Source organism: Callithrix jacchus, chromosome 13, assembly GCF_049354715.1.
Source record: "Callithrix jacchus isolate 240 chromosome 13, calJac240_pri, whole genome shotgun sequence".
Lineage (NCBI taxonomy): Eukaryota > Metazoa > Chordata > Mammalia > Primates > Cebidae > Callithrix > Callithrix jacchus.
The window spans coordinates 24,029,905-24,047,392 of record NC_133514.1 but is presented as its reverse complement, the minus strand read 5'-3'; the positions used below and the strand labels follow the sequence as shown (position 1 = coordinate 24,047,392).

Below are 17,488 nucleotides of genomic sequence, written 5' to 3'. Positions count from 1 at the left end.
CATTGGCACATTTTAGATTTCAGATTTTTTCAAATTAAGGATGCTTTTTTTTTTTTTTGACATGGAGTTTCGCTGTTGTTACCCAGACTGGAGTGCAATGGTGCCATCTCAGCTCACCGCAACCTCCACCTTCTGGGTTCAAGCAATTCTCCTACCTCAGCCTCCTGAGTAGCTGGGACTACAGGTGCGCACCAATGCCCAGCTATTTTTGTATTTTTAATAGAGACGGGGTTTCACCTTGTTGACCAGGATGGTCTCGATCTCTTGACCTCGTGATCCACCCGCCTCGGCCTCCCAAAGTGCTGGGATTACAGGGGTGAGCCACTGCGCCCAGCCAGGGATGCTTAACTCATAAGTATGATGCAGATACTCCAAAATCTGAAAATATCTGAAATCTAAACCCTTCTGATTCCACGCAGTTTGGATATGGGATAGTCAGCGTATATGTGAGTATACATATACATACACATCTGAATCGTGGTCACAAAGTTTGAAAGATGACCTTGTTGTCAAAATTGAATGAGAAAGGCCAGGCACAGTGGCTCACGCCTGTAATCTGAGCACTTTGGGAGGTGGAAGCAGGAAGATCCCTTGAGCTCAGGATTTCAAGACCAGCCTGGTCAACATGGTGAAACCCCATCTCTACTAAACACACAAAAATTAGCTAGGCAGGGTGGCGCATACCTGTAGTCCCAGCTACGTCAGGAGGCTGAGGCAAGAAAGTGGCTTGAACCCAGGAAGCAGAGATTGCAGTGAGCTGAGATCGCACCACTGCACTTCAGCTTGGGCAACAGTGAGAATCCATCACACACACACACACACAAGAAAAAACAGAAGGATGATTTCATTGTTATTTCTATGAGTTTCTCTACATGGTGGGTGCCTATCTGGAAAGTTATCATCTGTAAATTTCCTCCGAATCACTCATTTGGTTATGATTTACATATGTATTGAAAACAATCAACTGGCGTTTCTTTTCCAGGGCACAGTGGGAAGCATGCCAGACTCTCTTTTCTCAGGGGTTCCCAGGGATTTCATTCCCAGCCCTGCTTCTAACTGGCCTTGTAAGCTTGGCTCAGTCACTTCATCTCTGTAAAGTGAGAGATCCAACCAGACGGCCTCTAAGTTCTCTCCTAGTTCCAAAATTACTCTTAGCACTTGTACTTAACTCACATTGGATAAAAAAGGGCAGGGGGCAAAAAGTAGGACTCTTAGATAAGTTATTCAACTCTCTTTCACTCAGTGGTTTCTGTTCCATTCTGTACATTGTCACCTTTAACTGCAGTTCAAGGTCACACAGCCAGTAAGTGGTGGAGGCAGGATGTGAACCAAGGAAAGCCGACTCCCGCGTGCATGCTCTTAACTGCTATTTTCCAAAGGCCACTGGACATGGTCGGCCTCTTTGGGAAAAGCACCCTGAGGAGTAACTACATTTTGGTCAGATGGAAGAGGAAGAGAGCCCTTCAGAGGGAAAGAGATGGGTGGAGGTCTGAGGTGGAAATGAGCCACGTGTCTGGGCTTGGTGAGAAGCTAGATGGTGAAAGACACAAGGATACTCTCGAAGGACTGGGAGAGCAAAGGAGCTGGAGTACCAGGCAGAGGTGGTTGTGTGCAATTCCATGTGTAGTGGGAGAAACTAATATTTAGAACTGGAGGTAAACATAAAATGGCTTTCAGGAAAGTATATCTGATACTTGATGAAAGGCATCTGAAGGGGATGGAGGAGCCATTTCTCCAGAAAGATTGATTGGTCACTTGACAGAGTAGAAATGAGAGAGAATCTATGGTGGTCAGCCTGGGTGACAGGTAGAGTTGCAGCTCTGTGAAAAGAACTAGAGATGCCAAGAGTGGGCCCCATGTAAGAAGGAAGGCTTACTAAGACCCAGGAGCCTGGGCTATATTCCAGGGAGGCGGCACAGCCTTGGCAGGTCCGCACAGGTAAGGGAGCAGAACGGTTAAGGCAGAGTCATGCTGCACTCCGAGTTATGTGTTATACTCCACTTGGCAGTGTTTAATTAATCAGAACAAAATAATACACAGGAGTTTTAGGCCTCTGAAGGAATTCTTTTTGGCCCTGTGTATTGGAAATTCATGTTTTAAAAAGGCAACACATTATAAAACTCACCTCCAGGTATTGAAATACACATGAGCCATTGTGCTTATGCATTTATGCAGCATCTGTTTTGTACTTTAGAAACAGTTTAACTTGTTTTACTTTTATTATAGCTTCCTCTTCTTTTCTCTCTTCCCTCTCCTCTCCTCTTTTCTCTTCTCCTCTCTTTCCTTCTTCTCTCCTCTCACCCTTTTTTGAGACAGGGTCTCACTCTGTCACCCAGGGTGGAGTGCAGTGGCATGATCTCAGCACACTGCAACCTCTGTCTCCCTGGTTCAAGCGATCCTCCTGCCTCAGCATCCCAGGTTCAAGTGATTCTCCTTCCTCGGCCTTCCTAGTGGCTGTGATTACAGGCATCTGCTACCATACCTGGCTAATTTTTCTATTTTTAGTAGATACATGGTTTCACTAACACAAAAATTAGCCAGGCGTGGTAGTGTGTACCTGTAGTCCAAGCTACCCTGCAGGCTTAGGTGGGAAGATGGCCTGAACCCACAACATCCTTGAACCTACAGAAGTCGGGCCACTGTACTCCAGCCTAGGGAACAGAATGAGACACCGTCCTAAAAAGGAAAAGTTATTGTAAAAATGATAAAATCATAATACAGAGGAATCTGGCATAAGTCACTGTAGTAGAGAGACCTGAGCCACATTTCAAAATGTAACCAGTTGTTGAGATAGAAATATTGTATCACATTGCAAGGATTTTGAATAGTTCCTTGGATAGTATGCAAATATGGACATACATGATAGATAGATAGAAGGATAGATAGTAGATGGGCAACAGATAGATTGACAGATGATAGATAGATTAATAGATGATAGATCAATAGATGATAGACTGATAAATGACAGAGTGATTGGTAATAGATTGGTAGAGGGATAGAGATATTCCGGCCTAATTTCTGATACAGAAACCATATTCACTTTGAAGTTCTTTAGTTTGCATATTTGTTTCTCTATGAGATCCTCATGCATATTTCTTCTTTCTTTTTTAAAGAAACATAAACCGTGACAGTTTCAGTATGTTTCACCCAGCTGTCTGTTTCCCAGGATCTGTACTCTGTTCATATGGCATGGTTCCTGCATATCACACAGCCATTCTTTTCTGACACACTCTGAAATGGAGAGTTAGAGGAAACACAGGCCCTGTGTAAACACTTGAAACACAGACAAGCAAATACCCATGAGTCTTGATCGCTCTTGATTCTTGGCACAGTTCTTGCGTGTGGTAGAGGCCTAACAATTAATATTTGAAATGAATGGAGAATAAGGAGAATATTTACTTTTTAGTTTGTAAACTTGTTTAGAGACAATGTCTCCCTCTGTTGCCCAGGCTGGAATGCAGTGGCGTAATCCTAGCTCACTGCAGCCTCAAACTCCCAAGCTCAAGTGATCCTCCCACCTCAGCCTCCCAAATAGCTGGAACTATAGGCAGGCATTGGACATCCAGCTAATTTTTAAAATGTGTGTAGCGATGGGGGTCTGTTTCCAACAGAGGCAACACAGAGCGTCCAAAGCAGAAAATCCATCTTGCTAGTAGAGGCGCCCTGGGAAAGCTGTTTACACTGACCTTCAAATTCTTCTCTGGAGGCTCCAACATGTCCTGTGTAACCATGGGGAAGTTACCGAACCTCTCCAGCCTGTTTGTTCACCTAGCATGTGGAGTTAATGATAGCACCTAGCTCCCCAAGCTTCATGAGGATGCACTAAGTCAAAACGGGTGCAGGGTTTACGGCAGTGCTTAGCACACATTAAGCACTGCTTATGTTTCAGTTATTAGTTTCATCATTGTCATCCCTTGGGAGTGAGAAAAAGTAAAGTCTCCCTTGGGTATTGCCAATTACGAAGTAGATGCTTCATAAGTGATGGGTGTCCTGTTCTTGTTTCCTTTAATTACTGGATGGGTTAGTGTTGACTTAACAGAAAATAGTGTACCGTTTCTACTAAGGAAATCAGAATTCTGAGCTCATTTAACTGGATCTACCATGTTCGTGTTTGTGATATAGGAGTGTGTGTGTGAGAGTGTGAGTGTGAGAGAGAGAGTGTGTCTGTGTGTGCGTGTGTGTGTGGGGTTATATTTAGCAGATTTTACAAGGTCTTTAAAGATACCATCGCTCAGTCAAAATTGCTTTACTTCATTTCATTTCTGTAGGATGAAAATCCGTGCCCCCTCTTCATTTCTAAATGTTTGTAACCTGAGTTTGTGTCACACTAGATTAGATGCTCTCCCACTTACTAGCTGAGTAACTCGGACAAGTTGCTTCTCTCTGTTTCAGTGCCCTCATCAGTAACAGGGAAAAACAGTACTGCCATCCTAACGTGGTTATGAGAACTGGGGGACCGTGGTAATGACAATTTCTAAAATGTATTGAGGCTGGGTGTGGTGGCTCATGCCTGTAATCCCAGCACTTTGGAAGGCTGTGGTGGGAGATTGCTTAAGGCCAGGAACTCAAAACTAGCCTGGGCAACACAGCAAGACCCTGTCTCTACAAAAAATCTGAAAAATTATCCAGGTGTGGTGGTACATACCTGTAGTCCGAGCTACTCAGGAGGACGAAGTGGGAGGAGCCCTCAAGCCTAGGAGTTTGAGGCTGCAGTGAGGTATGATTTCACCGCTGTACTCAAAGCCGGACAACAGAGAGCAAGACCTTATCTCTAAAAAAGTAATAATAAAATAAAATAAAATGTGTTGAGCATTTCTCTGTGCAGATGCTGCTGTAAGTCCTGACGCTGTTTAAAGGGCTTAGCAGCATGCCTGCCCTCCATAAGCATCAGCATCATTGTTACTACAAGTCTGAAGAGTAGGTGAAGCTAGATTGTGGAAGACGAGCCCTAGCTAAGGACTCTGAAGGTCATGGTGAAGCTGGGATTTGGATCTGGTCAGTAGAGTTCCAAAGTCCATGATGTTATGCCTGTCACCATGGTCTTCAACCAACCTGTGGTCCAGACAGACATCTCTTTGTTATGCACAAACCTGCCCTTTTTTCTCTCTCTGGAGATCTCCTTCCCTTGGAATGCATGCCCTTGATTTGTGCATGTTGAAATCCTTCCTTTCCACCAAGACCCTCTCGGCCTAGAGACTTGCTGGTCCCTCTCTTTGGAGTTCTCATGGCATGTTGTACAGAAGAACTCGCAAGCAGGGACCTCTCTAGACATCACTGCACCCCTCCTGTCCTCTCCAGTGCCTCCCATTTATTTTGTACCTGTTAAGTATGTATGGGTACAATACCAATGAATCATTATCTTGTAATTCAGGGCTCACCCCCTGCCCTTGGCTTGCAGAGTCTTGGCGGGGATGGACAGAAAGTGGACCCCACTACTATTACCTGGCCACTGCCCCAGGTAAGATGCGCAGGTCCCTACATCTGAGGGATGTCAGCTCCCTCCCCTGCACCCTCTCACGACTTAGGCCACCCCCAGGAGAGAGCAGGCTGGGCTGAATGCAGGAAGCTTCAAGCTTCCACTGATGGAAGCAAGATTCTGTGTGTAAAGGCCAGGGAAGCATGTTGGAAGACATACACACACATACACAGGGTCTTAAAATTTGAACACATCGATTTGGAAATATGGACTTGGCCGTCACTGAGATCTCTGTGGGTCAGGGCTAGAACTCCTAGTTTAGAAAGAAAGGCCAGAGGTGAGCTGATGTGTTGGTGTGTTCAGAGCTGCCTCCTGTTGGTGTGAATGTTACTTCTCTTAGGACACCTTTTCCTGGCAGTTGGTCATGACACCTTCTTTTAGCTCCACTTAATCTCCCCATTCTCCACTTCTTCCATCGCTGGGGGTGGTGTTCAGTGGTTACACAGAAAGGGTCTTTGATGAAGCGTCTCTCTATAGACAGTGGCTCTGAAGGGCTCAGGGAATCCTCGTCTCCATTTTATGACACAGACTTGGCCTCCAGAGGCCTTCGTTACTTCCAACCCCTTGTGTAACCCACTGCCTAGACGATGAGATACCATTGGTAGAAATGGACATTTTAAATCCAGGCATTTAAACACTAATCCCACTAAATAATTCGTTTCCTGTTTTATATTGTTTGCATAGAAGAGGGGGTGGAAAAATGCAAAACTGTTTTCCAGTGCGTTTCCTTCCTTCCACCCACAAACCTACTAAAGATACAGCATGCAGACTGCACACTGGTGCCGGGGTTATTCCCAAGGGTTGATTTTTCACATGCCTAATTACTTTCCCAGTAATTAGGCATCTTATACTTTCGATCTCTTTGGAGTTCCCATGGCATCTTTTACTTTCGATCGCTACAATGCTAGCAAATGCTGGGGTCAGAGAAGATGTGCAGTGAATATACTGATGGCCTGCTGATCCTGTACCCTGGTTCTGAGCTCTACAGGAGGTGGCCAGACACTTGTCCACATGGGGAGAATACCGCCTCCATTTTCCCTTCCCTTTTCTAATTTCTTTTTTTATCTGCTGAAATCTAGCTTCATCCTTAAAACTAGCATTGACCTTTTCAATTTTTTTTTTTTTGAGACAGGTTTTGCTCTGTCACCTAGGCTGGAACTACAGTGGTGGGATCATAGCTCATTGTAGCCTTAACCTCTGAGCTCAAGAGATCCTCCCATATCAGCCTCCTGAGTAGCTAGGACTACATGTATACTACCATGCCTGGCTAATGTTTAATTTTTCGTAGCTACGGGGTTTGCTGTATTGTGAACTCCTAAGCTCTAAGCCATACTCCTGCCTCAACCTCCCAAAGTATTGAGATTACAGACATGAGCCACCACATTTGACCTGGGTTCACCATTTTCCATTTGCTGTGCTAATTATCCCCAATGCTGCATGTGTTCTGTTTATCATTGCTATAGAAATATTCATGATTACTATTACTTACCTGTAATTAAGATATAATTGGGATAATTCAGTGAACCAGGCATTGCTCGAAGGGTTTTGTATACCTTGTCTTATCTGATGAGTGGTATTCAGAACATACTTAATTGACTTAAGGAAGACTTCCTCACAATTGGTTCACAAGCTGTGGGTTTCAGGGAAACCACTTCAGCTATCTGAGACTCAGTTTCCCCCTCTGCAAAATAGGGAGCTAGAAGCCTGCCTCTCCAGTTTCTTTCCTTTTCCATCACTGGTTCAACTCGATTCATTCATATTTAGGGAGTCCTTACTGTGTACTCTGCACAGATTTGTTGCTTAGAGAATATAAAACAAATACAGCTCAGTCCCTGCCTCGAAGCTTGCACCATCTAGTGTAATGACAGGAAGCCAGGGGTATCTGAGGGGTAGAGAACAAGGAAGTCAATTATGTCAGGAAAAAGTGGGGAGAGTCCTGAGAGTCGATTCTAATTAGAAGCTTCCTGAAGGAGGAGAGCTTTCCGTTCAGGGTAAAGGGGGCAGTTGATGGAGTGGGAGTACAGAAGCGCCACTTGGCAGAGCTGGTGGACAAAACAAGCTTTTCCGCAGTGAATGAGAACAGGGCTGCCTTCGGGACCAACTGACCTGACATTTTGCCCTATGCTAAATGTAAACTGGTCACTGTGTTGATATTGCTGCAAGATAAACTAGGGAATCTCAACTGCATCATAAAAGTATGTGGATCTCAGAGGAGTGAAGCGTTTGGATAGTTGAGATGAGTCCCCAGATTAAAACTGCTTATTTTGGTGTACCCCCCAGTGCTGAGGCTCTCAGCCTCAGGGGAACCTCCAGTGTGAGAATGATACATCTGATACATCTGGATTTCTGCCACAATATAATAAAATTAATTACCATTAAATTGGCTGATGCTAGTGTTTAATAATAAAGATGTATGCCTCTCTCCAGAAAGAAACTGAAGGGGTTTGCAAATATATTTGCCATGCAACAAGATACAAAATACAAGAGATAAGGAAGAAAATCAAAGTAAAAATAATAATGAGGTCAGAGGAAAAGTCCAAATGCCCAAAGGCTTTAAATACTTGATTAGAAGCGGGCTGCATGCATGCTTTGGGCTTCAGGATCTTATCAGCCAATGTATTTTTTTTCTTAAAAGAAAGTGTTTGGTTTTAACATGATAATGCAGCATATCTAAGATTCCAAGCTTTAATTCCGAGACTTATCTTTATTGATGAAAGGGATTTTGGATATTGGATAATGCTGTGTGCTTTCATTCATGTTGACTGTGTATAAATTTAATTCATGAGATGCAGGCTGAAAGCAGAGCACCAGCCCAAGGCTTTCTGGCTGAGCTTCTGAGGCTGCATAGCTATTGCACCAATGATTTTACTTAAGGAAACCCCAGGTCTGAGGACAATTATGTTCTCCAAGAAGAGGAATTCTCTTTGACGTTTATTATTTCCTTTGAGGAAAGGCTTTTATCTCTGCCTACCCTGACACCCATTTATCAGAAACACACTCTTTATTTTTATTTTTTAGAGACGGGGTCTTGTCACCCTGGCTGAAGTGCGTTGACATGATCATGACTCACTGGAATCTCAAACTCCTGGACTCAAGCAGTCTTCCTGCCTCAGCCTACCAAGTGGCTAGGACTACAGGAGTGAGCCATCGTGCCAGGCTAATTGTTTAATTTTTGTAAAAATCGGGTCTTGCTGTGTTGTCCAGTTTGGTCTCAAACTCCTGGCCTCAAGTTTTTATCCTGTCTTGGTCTCTCAAAGTACTGGGATTTTTAGGCATGAGCCCCTGCACCCAGCCAAACACATTCTTATTTTACTTTGTGACAGTGGAGGGTGGTTGGGGCAAGTCTGCCCAGAGAATAGTGATGCCAAGCGCGACAGCTGGAAGGCCCCAGCCCAGATCTGACCTGTTTTGAGTTCATGTCTCTTTTATTCCCAGTGTCAAGCAGAATGAGCGCTACAGCCAGTTGACGCTGGTCAACTCCACCTCGGCTGACACAGGTGAATTCAGCTGCTGGGGGCAGCTCTGCAGTGGGTACATCTGCAGGAAGGACGAGGCCAAAACGGGCTCCACCTACATCTTTTTTACAGGTAAAATATTTGCTGAGAACTGAAGGCTCCCCCACTGCATGCTGAATAGCAAATAATGACAATCAGAGCACTCCCTGTTTGCCAGGCTCTGGGCTAAATGTTTTACATCAGTTATTTCATGTAAGTCTTGCCATAACCCTTCAGGGCAAATACTAATATCATTCCTATTTTTATTCAGATGGGAAAGTTGAGGTTTAGAGAGATTAAGTAAGTCCTTAACATCACACAGCAAGTAAGCGGTGGTAACAGGATTTCAACACAAACCGTTTGGTTCCAGGGTCTGGCCCTGCCCTCCCCAATATGGTAACCCTAGACACATAGAGCTACTTAAATTTAATTGAAAATTAATTAAAATGAAATAAAATTAAAAACAGTTTCTCAGTGCGCTTGCCACATTTCAAGTGCTTGATTGTGGCATATGGCTAACAGCTATTATGCTAGAGAGCACAGAGAGAGACGTTTCCTTTATCTCAGAAAGTTCTGTTGGACAGTGCTGCTGTTGACTTTCATCGTGTTTTCAGAACCTATGACCATCTCCTTTCTGGAAACGCCGTAATTGTGGGATACTTTGCTAAAGACCTCCTCTCATTTGTCCTTTTTAGTATTTTATTTTTTAATTTTCAGTAAAAAAATGAGGTCTCACTATGTTGCCCAGGCTGGTGTCAAACTCTTGAGCTCAGTCCTCCCGCTTTGATCTCCCATAGTGCTGAAGTTACAGGTGTGAGCCACCGTGCTCAGCCCCATTTGTTCCTATGAATACTATGAGCTGAGATTTTGGGGACAAGATTCCCAAAGACTGTGGCTCTTGGGTCTCCAGTCCCTGAGCTTAAGTGGACTGCCTGAAAACGTTCAGGTCAGAGTGGAGAACTCTACTCTGCAGTGCAAAGTAGGTTTTTGGAAGGTGGAGTTTGTATTTTGAGAAACAGGTGTTGCAGAATAACTACTCAGCCTCTTTTTTCAATGTCGCTCTCTAAGTTCAGAAGTTTAGGGGGTGAAGTTCTCCAACAAGGTTCAGAGGTCAGTAATAGCTTTCTGGAGTCTTAAAAATCCACCCCAGTCTTGTTGTTGTCCAAGACATTTCAGGTGAATACAGAATCCTCTCTTAGGCCTGGGCAGGGGCTTTCATAAGATTTCTCTATGCCCTGAATCCATCTACCTTTCAGATCTAGACCTAAATAGACCTAGACATAGACATAGACATATGACCCAAATGATGTTATGCCCTTACCATTAAAGAATGCTTTAGTGGCTGGGCACGGTGGCTCATGCCTATAATCCCAGCACTTTGGGAGGCCGAGGCCGGTGGATCATGAGGTCAAGAGATCAAGACCATCCCGGTCAACAAGGTGAAACCCCATCTCTACTAAAAATACAAAAATTAGCTGGGCATGGTGGTGCATGCCTGTAGTCCCAGCTACTCAGGAGGCTGAGGCAGGAGAATTGCTTGAACCCAGGAGGCGGAGGTTGCAGTGAGCCGAGATTGTGCCATTGCACTCCAGTCTGGGTAACAACAGCAAAACTCCGTCTCAAAAAAAAAAAAAAGAATGCTTTAGTACAATCTCATGTATTTGTGCTTTTCTGGCCAAATAGCTCCTCTCTGACAAGAAGATGCATTAGTAGGATATGCTGCAATTCTGAAAGCACATGTATCTCATTTTGATGCAGATTTTTTGCTCCATAGTTCAGCTGGATCCCAGTTCTTGTCTCATGATCAGGAAAACTTAGGCACACAGACGCCCAAAGAGTGAGTGGAATAGAATTGATTGAACAAAAAGGAAAGCTCTCGAAAAGGCTGCCCTCTACACAGTTGAATACAAGGGCTTCTATGTTCCCCTGATAGGTCTGGATTTCCTGTTTGTAAAAGGCATGAAGTCCTGGCAGCTCCACCCTGTCCTTTCAGCAACTGCATGCAGGTCCTTAATCTGAATCACTCTGCATTGATCTATTTCCCTTACTGAGCATGTGTGAAGGGATGGAATTTTTCATTGGGGGCATGTTTAGGCATGTGCATGACCTTGGTGCTTTGGAGTTTCTCTAAGTACCCTCCCTTATCTGTTTAGGAGAGTTCTCTGCCTCCTACCTCTATCAGTTTTATCCCTGGAAAATTAGGAAAAGCTATTTTATTATCTCCAAAATACTAGAAATACTAATGCTCATGCTGAGACTCAATGTTCCAGGACTTGTAGTGGCACAGTAAGGAGTCATACCTGTTTTTCTGATGCAGGATCAAGTGATCCTACTGCCTCGAACCTTTTCTAGGACAAGGTGAAGGATGGACTGATAGTCAGATTCTACCTAACGTAACTGGTGTTGTCAGGAGAATTGCTAGTAATTGTTCATAGGCAATCTCTTTGGATCTTCATTTTGGAACTTGCTACACAAGATGGTCCATGTGCCCTTCGTGTTATACCATGCTGTGAAGCAACAGTGGAAAAGGCAACCAACTAAGATGTGTAATAGTCTGTTATTCCAGACAAGGACCGATTCCATAACTTAAGTTGCAGAATAAAGATTCTTGCCAAGATTAGCACTGTTGTGTCTTCCCAAAATATCGGTTGAGGTTTTGAACTGAAGGCTTAGCTCGGGCAGAATGTCCTGTTAATATTACAGGCTCTCAGCTGGGTACAGTGGCTCACACCTATAATCTCACCCTAGGCCAAGCACGGTGGCTCACACCTATAATCCCAGCACGTTGGGAGGCTGAGGCGAGTGGATCACTTGAGGTCAGGAGTTCAAGACCAGCCTGGCCAACATGGAGAAATCCCATCTCTACAAAAATACAAAAATTAGGTGGGCATGGTAGTATGCACCTGTAGTCCCAGCTACTCAGGAGGCAGAGGCAGGAGAATCACCTGAATCTGGGAGGTGGCAGTTGCAGTGAGCTGAGATTAGTGCTCTGGTTGCTGCCAGGCTAGAGTGCAATGGCACAATCTCGGCTCACTGCAGCCTCTGCCTCCCAGGTTCAAACGATTCTCCTGCCTCAGCCTCCCAAGTAGCTGGGATTACAGGCACATGCCTCGACACCTGGCCAATTCTTGTATTTCTAGTAGAGATGGGGTTTTGCCACGTTGGCCAGGCCGGTCTCAAACTCCTGACCTCGTGATCTGCCCACCTCGGCCTCCCAAAGTGTTGGGATTACAGGCATGCGCCACTGTGCCCGGCCTATGGCTTTCTTATAGTAAAAGGCTGGGGCTCTAATTTTTATATGTAGGAAGCCACATTAATAAGTACTTTCCTGGCCGAGTGCAGTGGCTCACACCTGTAATCCCCCAGCACTTTGGGAAGCTGAGGCAGGCGGATCACTTGAGGTCAGGAGTTCGAGACCAGCCTGACCAACATGGCGAAACCCCATCTCTACTAAAAATACAAAAATTAGCTGGTCATGGTGGTATGCACCTGTAATTCCAGCTACTTTTGGGAGGCTGAGGCAGAAGAATCGCTTACACCCAGGAGGCAGTGAGCTGAGATTACAGTGAGCTGAGGTTGCACCACTGCACTCCAGCCTGGGTAATGGAGTGAGACTGTCTCAAAAAAAAAAAAAAAAAGTACTTTTCTAACCATTGAATTTGCTGTCATTTCGATTTAGTTTATAGCTTGTTAACTTGATTTTTTAAAATCTAAAATCCCATGTGCTTAGTTTTCTTTAAGTAATATATTTGCCATCTAGATCAGTGGACATAAATACATTTGCAGGGGACGTGTGTAATTTGTAATTACTAAAATGAACTTGAACACTTTTTCTTGATGGAAGCGACGGATTGCAAATAGATTTTTAAAGCAACTGGTGCAATCACTTATTTCCAAGTATGTATTATAGTATAAGAAGCAAGGCTAGGCACATTGGCTCATGCCTATAATCCCAGCACTTTGGGAGGCCAAGGCAAGAGGATTGCTTGAGTCCAGGAGTTTGAGACCAGCCTGGGCAACATAGTGAGACCCGAACTCGACAAAAAATAAAAAAACAGACAGGCATGGTGGCACGTGCCTGAAGTCCCAGCTACTCAGGAGGCTGAGGTGGGAGGATCACTTTGGCTCTGGAGGTTGAAACTGCAATACGTCATGACCGTGCCACTGCACTTTAGCCAGGGTGACAGAGTGAGACCCTATCTCAAAAAAAAAAGAGAAAGGAAAGATGATGATATTTTTGTGTTCTTAAATTCACATGGTTCACGTATTCAACTAACAGCTTTTCTTACTGATTCAGATTATTCTCCACACCCTTAAAAGTTGCCTCTAAATCTTGCAGTTGTAAAATCCTAAGGTGTTGCTGCTAAGAAAACATCTTTAATATTTTCCACTCCAGATTCTTCTCTTTACACATAAGGACGTTAAAACACAAGGAAATTAAATAATGCCTCCAAGGCCACGTAGATGGACTCTGTGTGAATACATGAATGTTGGGCACAACATTGACAGAGGTGCTCCTTACCTAAGCCTGAAAGCCAGTTTCTCATAAAGTAGCACAGACCTCCCAGCCTGATGGAAACCCATGGAAAACATCGAGACTCTGAGCCATTACGTACTCTTCCCTCATCTTAGAGCCAGGAGGGAGGATCTCCATGTTAGTGAACGTGGTACTTAGAGCCCAAGAACTCTTGGCTCATGAAACATTTGATGATGTGTCCAGTAATTCTGCCCCCAACCTAAAACACCATCTAACGGTGACACAAAGAAGGTGAGTGAGGAAGAAAGCCCAGAAAAAAGTATTTATTTCAGGAACGTTGTACGGAAAACACAAGAAGCCATGTATTAAGTGTTGGAGTCTGACTAGCTCTGAAGATTTCTCTTTGCAGTTAGCATAACATTCCCTCACAGAATGATCCAGAAAAACAAAGCATTTAATGAACTATGCCAAAAAAGAAAAGCTATCAGCACCAACAGAAATACCCTCAAAAGCCCAATCCAGAGTTTCTTGCCTGTCCTAAGGACAGAATGGGTAAGCCAGTCCTCATTTCTCTCATTTTGGTAAGATATAAATGCCATCATCTGAGCTTCAAGAACCAGGCCAAGTAATTTCAGAGAAAATAGGGGCATCTATGAGACTGGCTGAAGATTCCCAGCCAGGCGCTGGCCAAGCTGAGAGCAGACCTGAGACTGATGGGTTCCTCCTTCAAGCCGACTCCATTCCCCTCCACTGACCTTGACAGGTGCCAGGTCCTCTGGGCTGTGTAAGGACATGCTGAGGACACTGTCCCTGTGTTGGGGCTCCTGGGGAGCTCTGATGTGCTGGGAAGCGCTTCCTGACTGGCAGTTACTGACCATGGCTGTGCGGCTGATTTCTCCACACAGAAGCAGCAGATGACTTCAAGGTTTTACAACTGCTAAGGTTTTAAAACTTCAAATCATAAAATCACATTAATAAGTGCTTTCCTAAATACTAAGTTTAGCTGTAATTTGGATGTCGTGTGTAGCTTATTAACTTGATTTTTTTTTTGGAAATCTAAAATCCAGTGTGCTTCGTTTTCTTTAATATATTGGTCATTTACATGAGTGGATATCAATACATTTGCAGGGGACATATATAATTATTAAAATGAACTTCAACACATTTTTTGTTGTTGTTGATGGAGGCTACTGATTGCAATTTTTATTTTTGAGACAGTCTTTCTCTGTTGCCCAGGCTGGAGTGCAGTGGCACGATCTTGGCTCACTGCAACCTTTGCCGCCTCCTGGGTTCAAGCAGTTCTCATGCCTCAGCCTCCCGTGTAGCTGGGACTACAGGTGCATGTCACCACACTCGACTGATTTTGTTTGTATTTTTAGTAAAGACGGGGTTTCACCATGTTGCCCAGGCTGGTCTTGAACTCCTGAGCTTAGGCTATCCATCTGCCTCAGCCTCTCACAGTGCTATGATTACAGGCATGTGCCACCACACCCGGCCAGATTGTAAATATATTTTTAAAGCAACTAGTGTGGTCACTGATTTCATATTAAGAAGTAAGGCTGGGCATGTTAAACTTTAAGGGAATCAGTTTTGTTCTTGCTTCCTCAGGGTGATGATCTGTGGGCCTCATTTGGGCTTGAACTGATGCCTTTTCTATTTTCTTTAAGGAGACAGGGAAGTAAAATCATTCTTCCAAAAAATGAAAAGCATAAAAAAAGAAAACGAAAACCCAGCCTTTTCTACTCTTAAGGACTCAGTATTCTGAGTATTCAGAATCCTTAGGGGTGCTTTTACTTTGTTTCTCCGGAGTGAATAAGCCTATGTCTTCCCTTTACAGAGAAAGGAGAACTCTTTGTGCCTTCTCCCAGCTACTTCGATGTTGTCTACTTGAACCCGGACAGACAGGCTGTGGTTCCTTGTCGGGTGACTGTGCTGTCGGCCAAAGTCACGCTCCACAGGGAATTCCCAGCCAAGGAGATCCCAGCCAATGGAACAGACATTGTTTACGACATGAAGCGGGGCTTTGTGTATCTGCAGCCTCATTCTGAGCACCAGGGCGTGGTTTACTGCAGGGCAGAGGCCGGGGGCAGATCTCAGATCTCCATCAAGTACCAGCTGCTCTACGTGGAGGGTAAGCCCGGCCACCCCTGCCTAGCCTCTAGTCACTTTCCTGTCAGTTTCAGGTACTGCTGTTCTCTGTCTGCAGATGGAATAAGGAAATACCATAAGTGCCTTTTGTTTGTTTCATAGTTGTTGGGTTTGTTTGTTTTTTTCTGAGACAGGGTCCTGCTATGTTGCCCAGGCTGGAATGCAGTGACACAACCATTTTCTCACTGCAGCCTTAAAGCCCTGGGCTGAAGTGGTCCTCCCACCTAGGCTTCCTGAGTAGCTGGAACTGCAGCATGCACCACCATGCCCTGCTAACTTTTTGTTTGTTTTCCTACATTGCCTGGGGTGGTCTTGATCTCCTGGGCTCAGAGTGCTGAGATTATAGACGTGAGCCATCATGCTCGGCCCACTTATGCTGTTATTGAAGGCTTCCCTTCGGCACCACCACTTCCTGGATGTTCTCCTTCCTTGCCGTGACCCTAACCGAAAACCCCTCTTCTCCATTCCAGCCAAATCCTTCCGTCATTCACTCTGGTGCTGCCCCCGTGTTTGATCAGCAAATCTTCTATGTCCCCAGACTCCTTTAGAGCCTCCTCCCGGTTCTTGGTCTTAACACGAATCTGCTGTCTCCAAAGGACGCTGTTCACTGCCACCTCAAGGCTGGCATCCTTCTTGTACGCCTCCCAGCCCTCATTCTCTGCCCTTTTCTTGGGAACCTCTGCTCTTTGTGGGCTCCACCAGCGTTCTCATTTCTTTTCCTTTAACTCCCATGAGTTCATCAAACATTTTGGCAGTTGGTTCCTGGCCCTGCTTGTCACTCCATTTTTAGGGTGACTTTGATACTGAGTTGGAACCCACTGGCCAGGTTCATGGACCCCTCATCTGCTCCGTCTCAGATCTTCCAACCCTCATTGCAACATGAACGTGTCAACCCCACCACCGTGACAGCAACCACCGAGGCCGACCCCTGCTCCAGTCACGGGGCTTCTCTTTCCCAGGATGATGTGTTCGATGACTCCCTCCACCACGATCGTCACCTGCACTCCCTGCCCCACACTGTTCCCCGGGGCTTTCTGCTCTCCCCCCCCACCTGGGTCCCACCACATCAGGACCTGCCACCCGTGCCCCGCATACCCTCTTCTCTGTAATCTCTTGTCCAGGAAAGAACCATCCTAGATGAACACAGCTAACCTCCCCATGTCTGTACCCAGAGACTTAAGAGCTGTTGGGACACTCCCCATGGGTGGGTAGAGGGCATTGCCACAAATCCCCCATCTCTCATCCACTCTGCCTGCCTGGTGTCTTTTGCATTTTGTTCTGCCTTTCTTCTGCTATCACTTGGAGTTTTCAAATTCCCGCCTCATTCTCTTCCAGTTGGCCTTACTCTTTTCCTCTTGACAGAGCTGAAATATGATCAAGCTCCCAATTAAAAATGGAACTTCTTTTTTTTTAATGTGGCCATTTTAGTGAGGAGTTTCAATTCAGGGTGTTCATACGTGAAATACTTCTTTTCCTGGTAACTTCCATCCGTTCCACTGTGTTGAAATCCCCTTTCCTGAGGGCAGGGAGGTCTGTTAGTCCTGCCGAGTTTCACTTTCACATCCAGCAGGCTCGCTGGGTAAAACAGCCTCATTCTGTTTCTAAGACTGTTTGTTTAAAATCTTCAGTCCCTTGGGAGGCCAAGGCAGGTGGATCATGAGGTCAGGAGTTCAAGGCCAGCCTGGACAACATGGTGAAACCCTGTTTCTACTAGAAATACAAAAAAGAAATTAGGTGGGCATGGTGGCTGGCACCTGTAATCCTAGCTACTCGGGAGGCCGAGGCAGACAATTGCTTGAACCTGGGAGGTGGAGGTTGCAGTGAGGTGAGATCATGCCACTGTACTCCAGCCTGGATGACAGAGTAAGACTCTGTCTCAAACAAACAAACAAA

The 17,488-nt window shown here is 45.0% G+C and overlaps 1 protein-coding gene across 4 annotated transcripts in view; it reads left to right on the top strand.

The window, feature by feature from the left end:
* PDGFRL (platelet derived growth factor receptor like) overlaps window positions 1–17,488 on the top strand; it is a 69,666-nt gene that overhangs the window by 36,508 nt on the left and 15,670 nt on the right. For all 4 annotated transcript variants that reach the window (XM_035270191.3, XM_035270194.3, XM_035270193.3 and 1 more), the window contains exons 3-4: window positions 8,912–9,063; window positions 15,285–15,578. In XM_035270191.3, coding sequence (XP_035126082.1) covers window positions 8,912–9,063; window positions 15,285–15,578 — 446 coding nt within the window. The remainder of the gene's footprint in view (window positions 1–8,911; window positions 9,064–15,284; window positions 15,579–17,488) is intronic.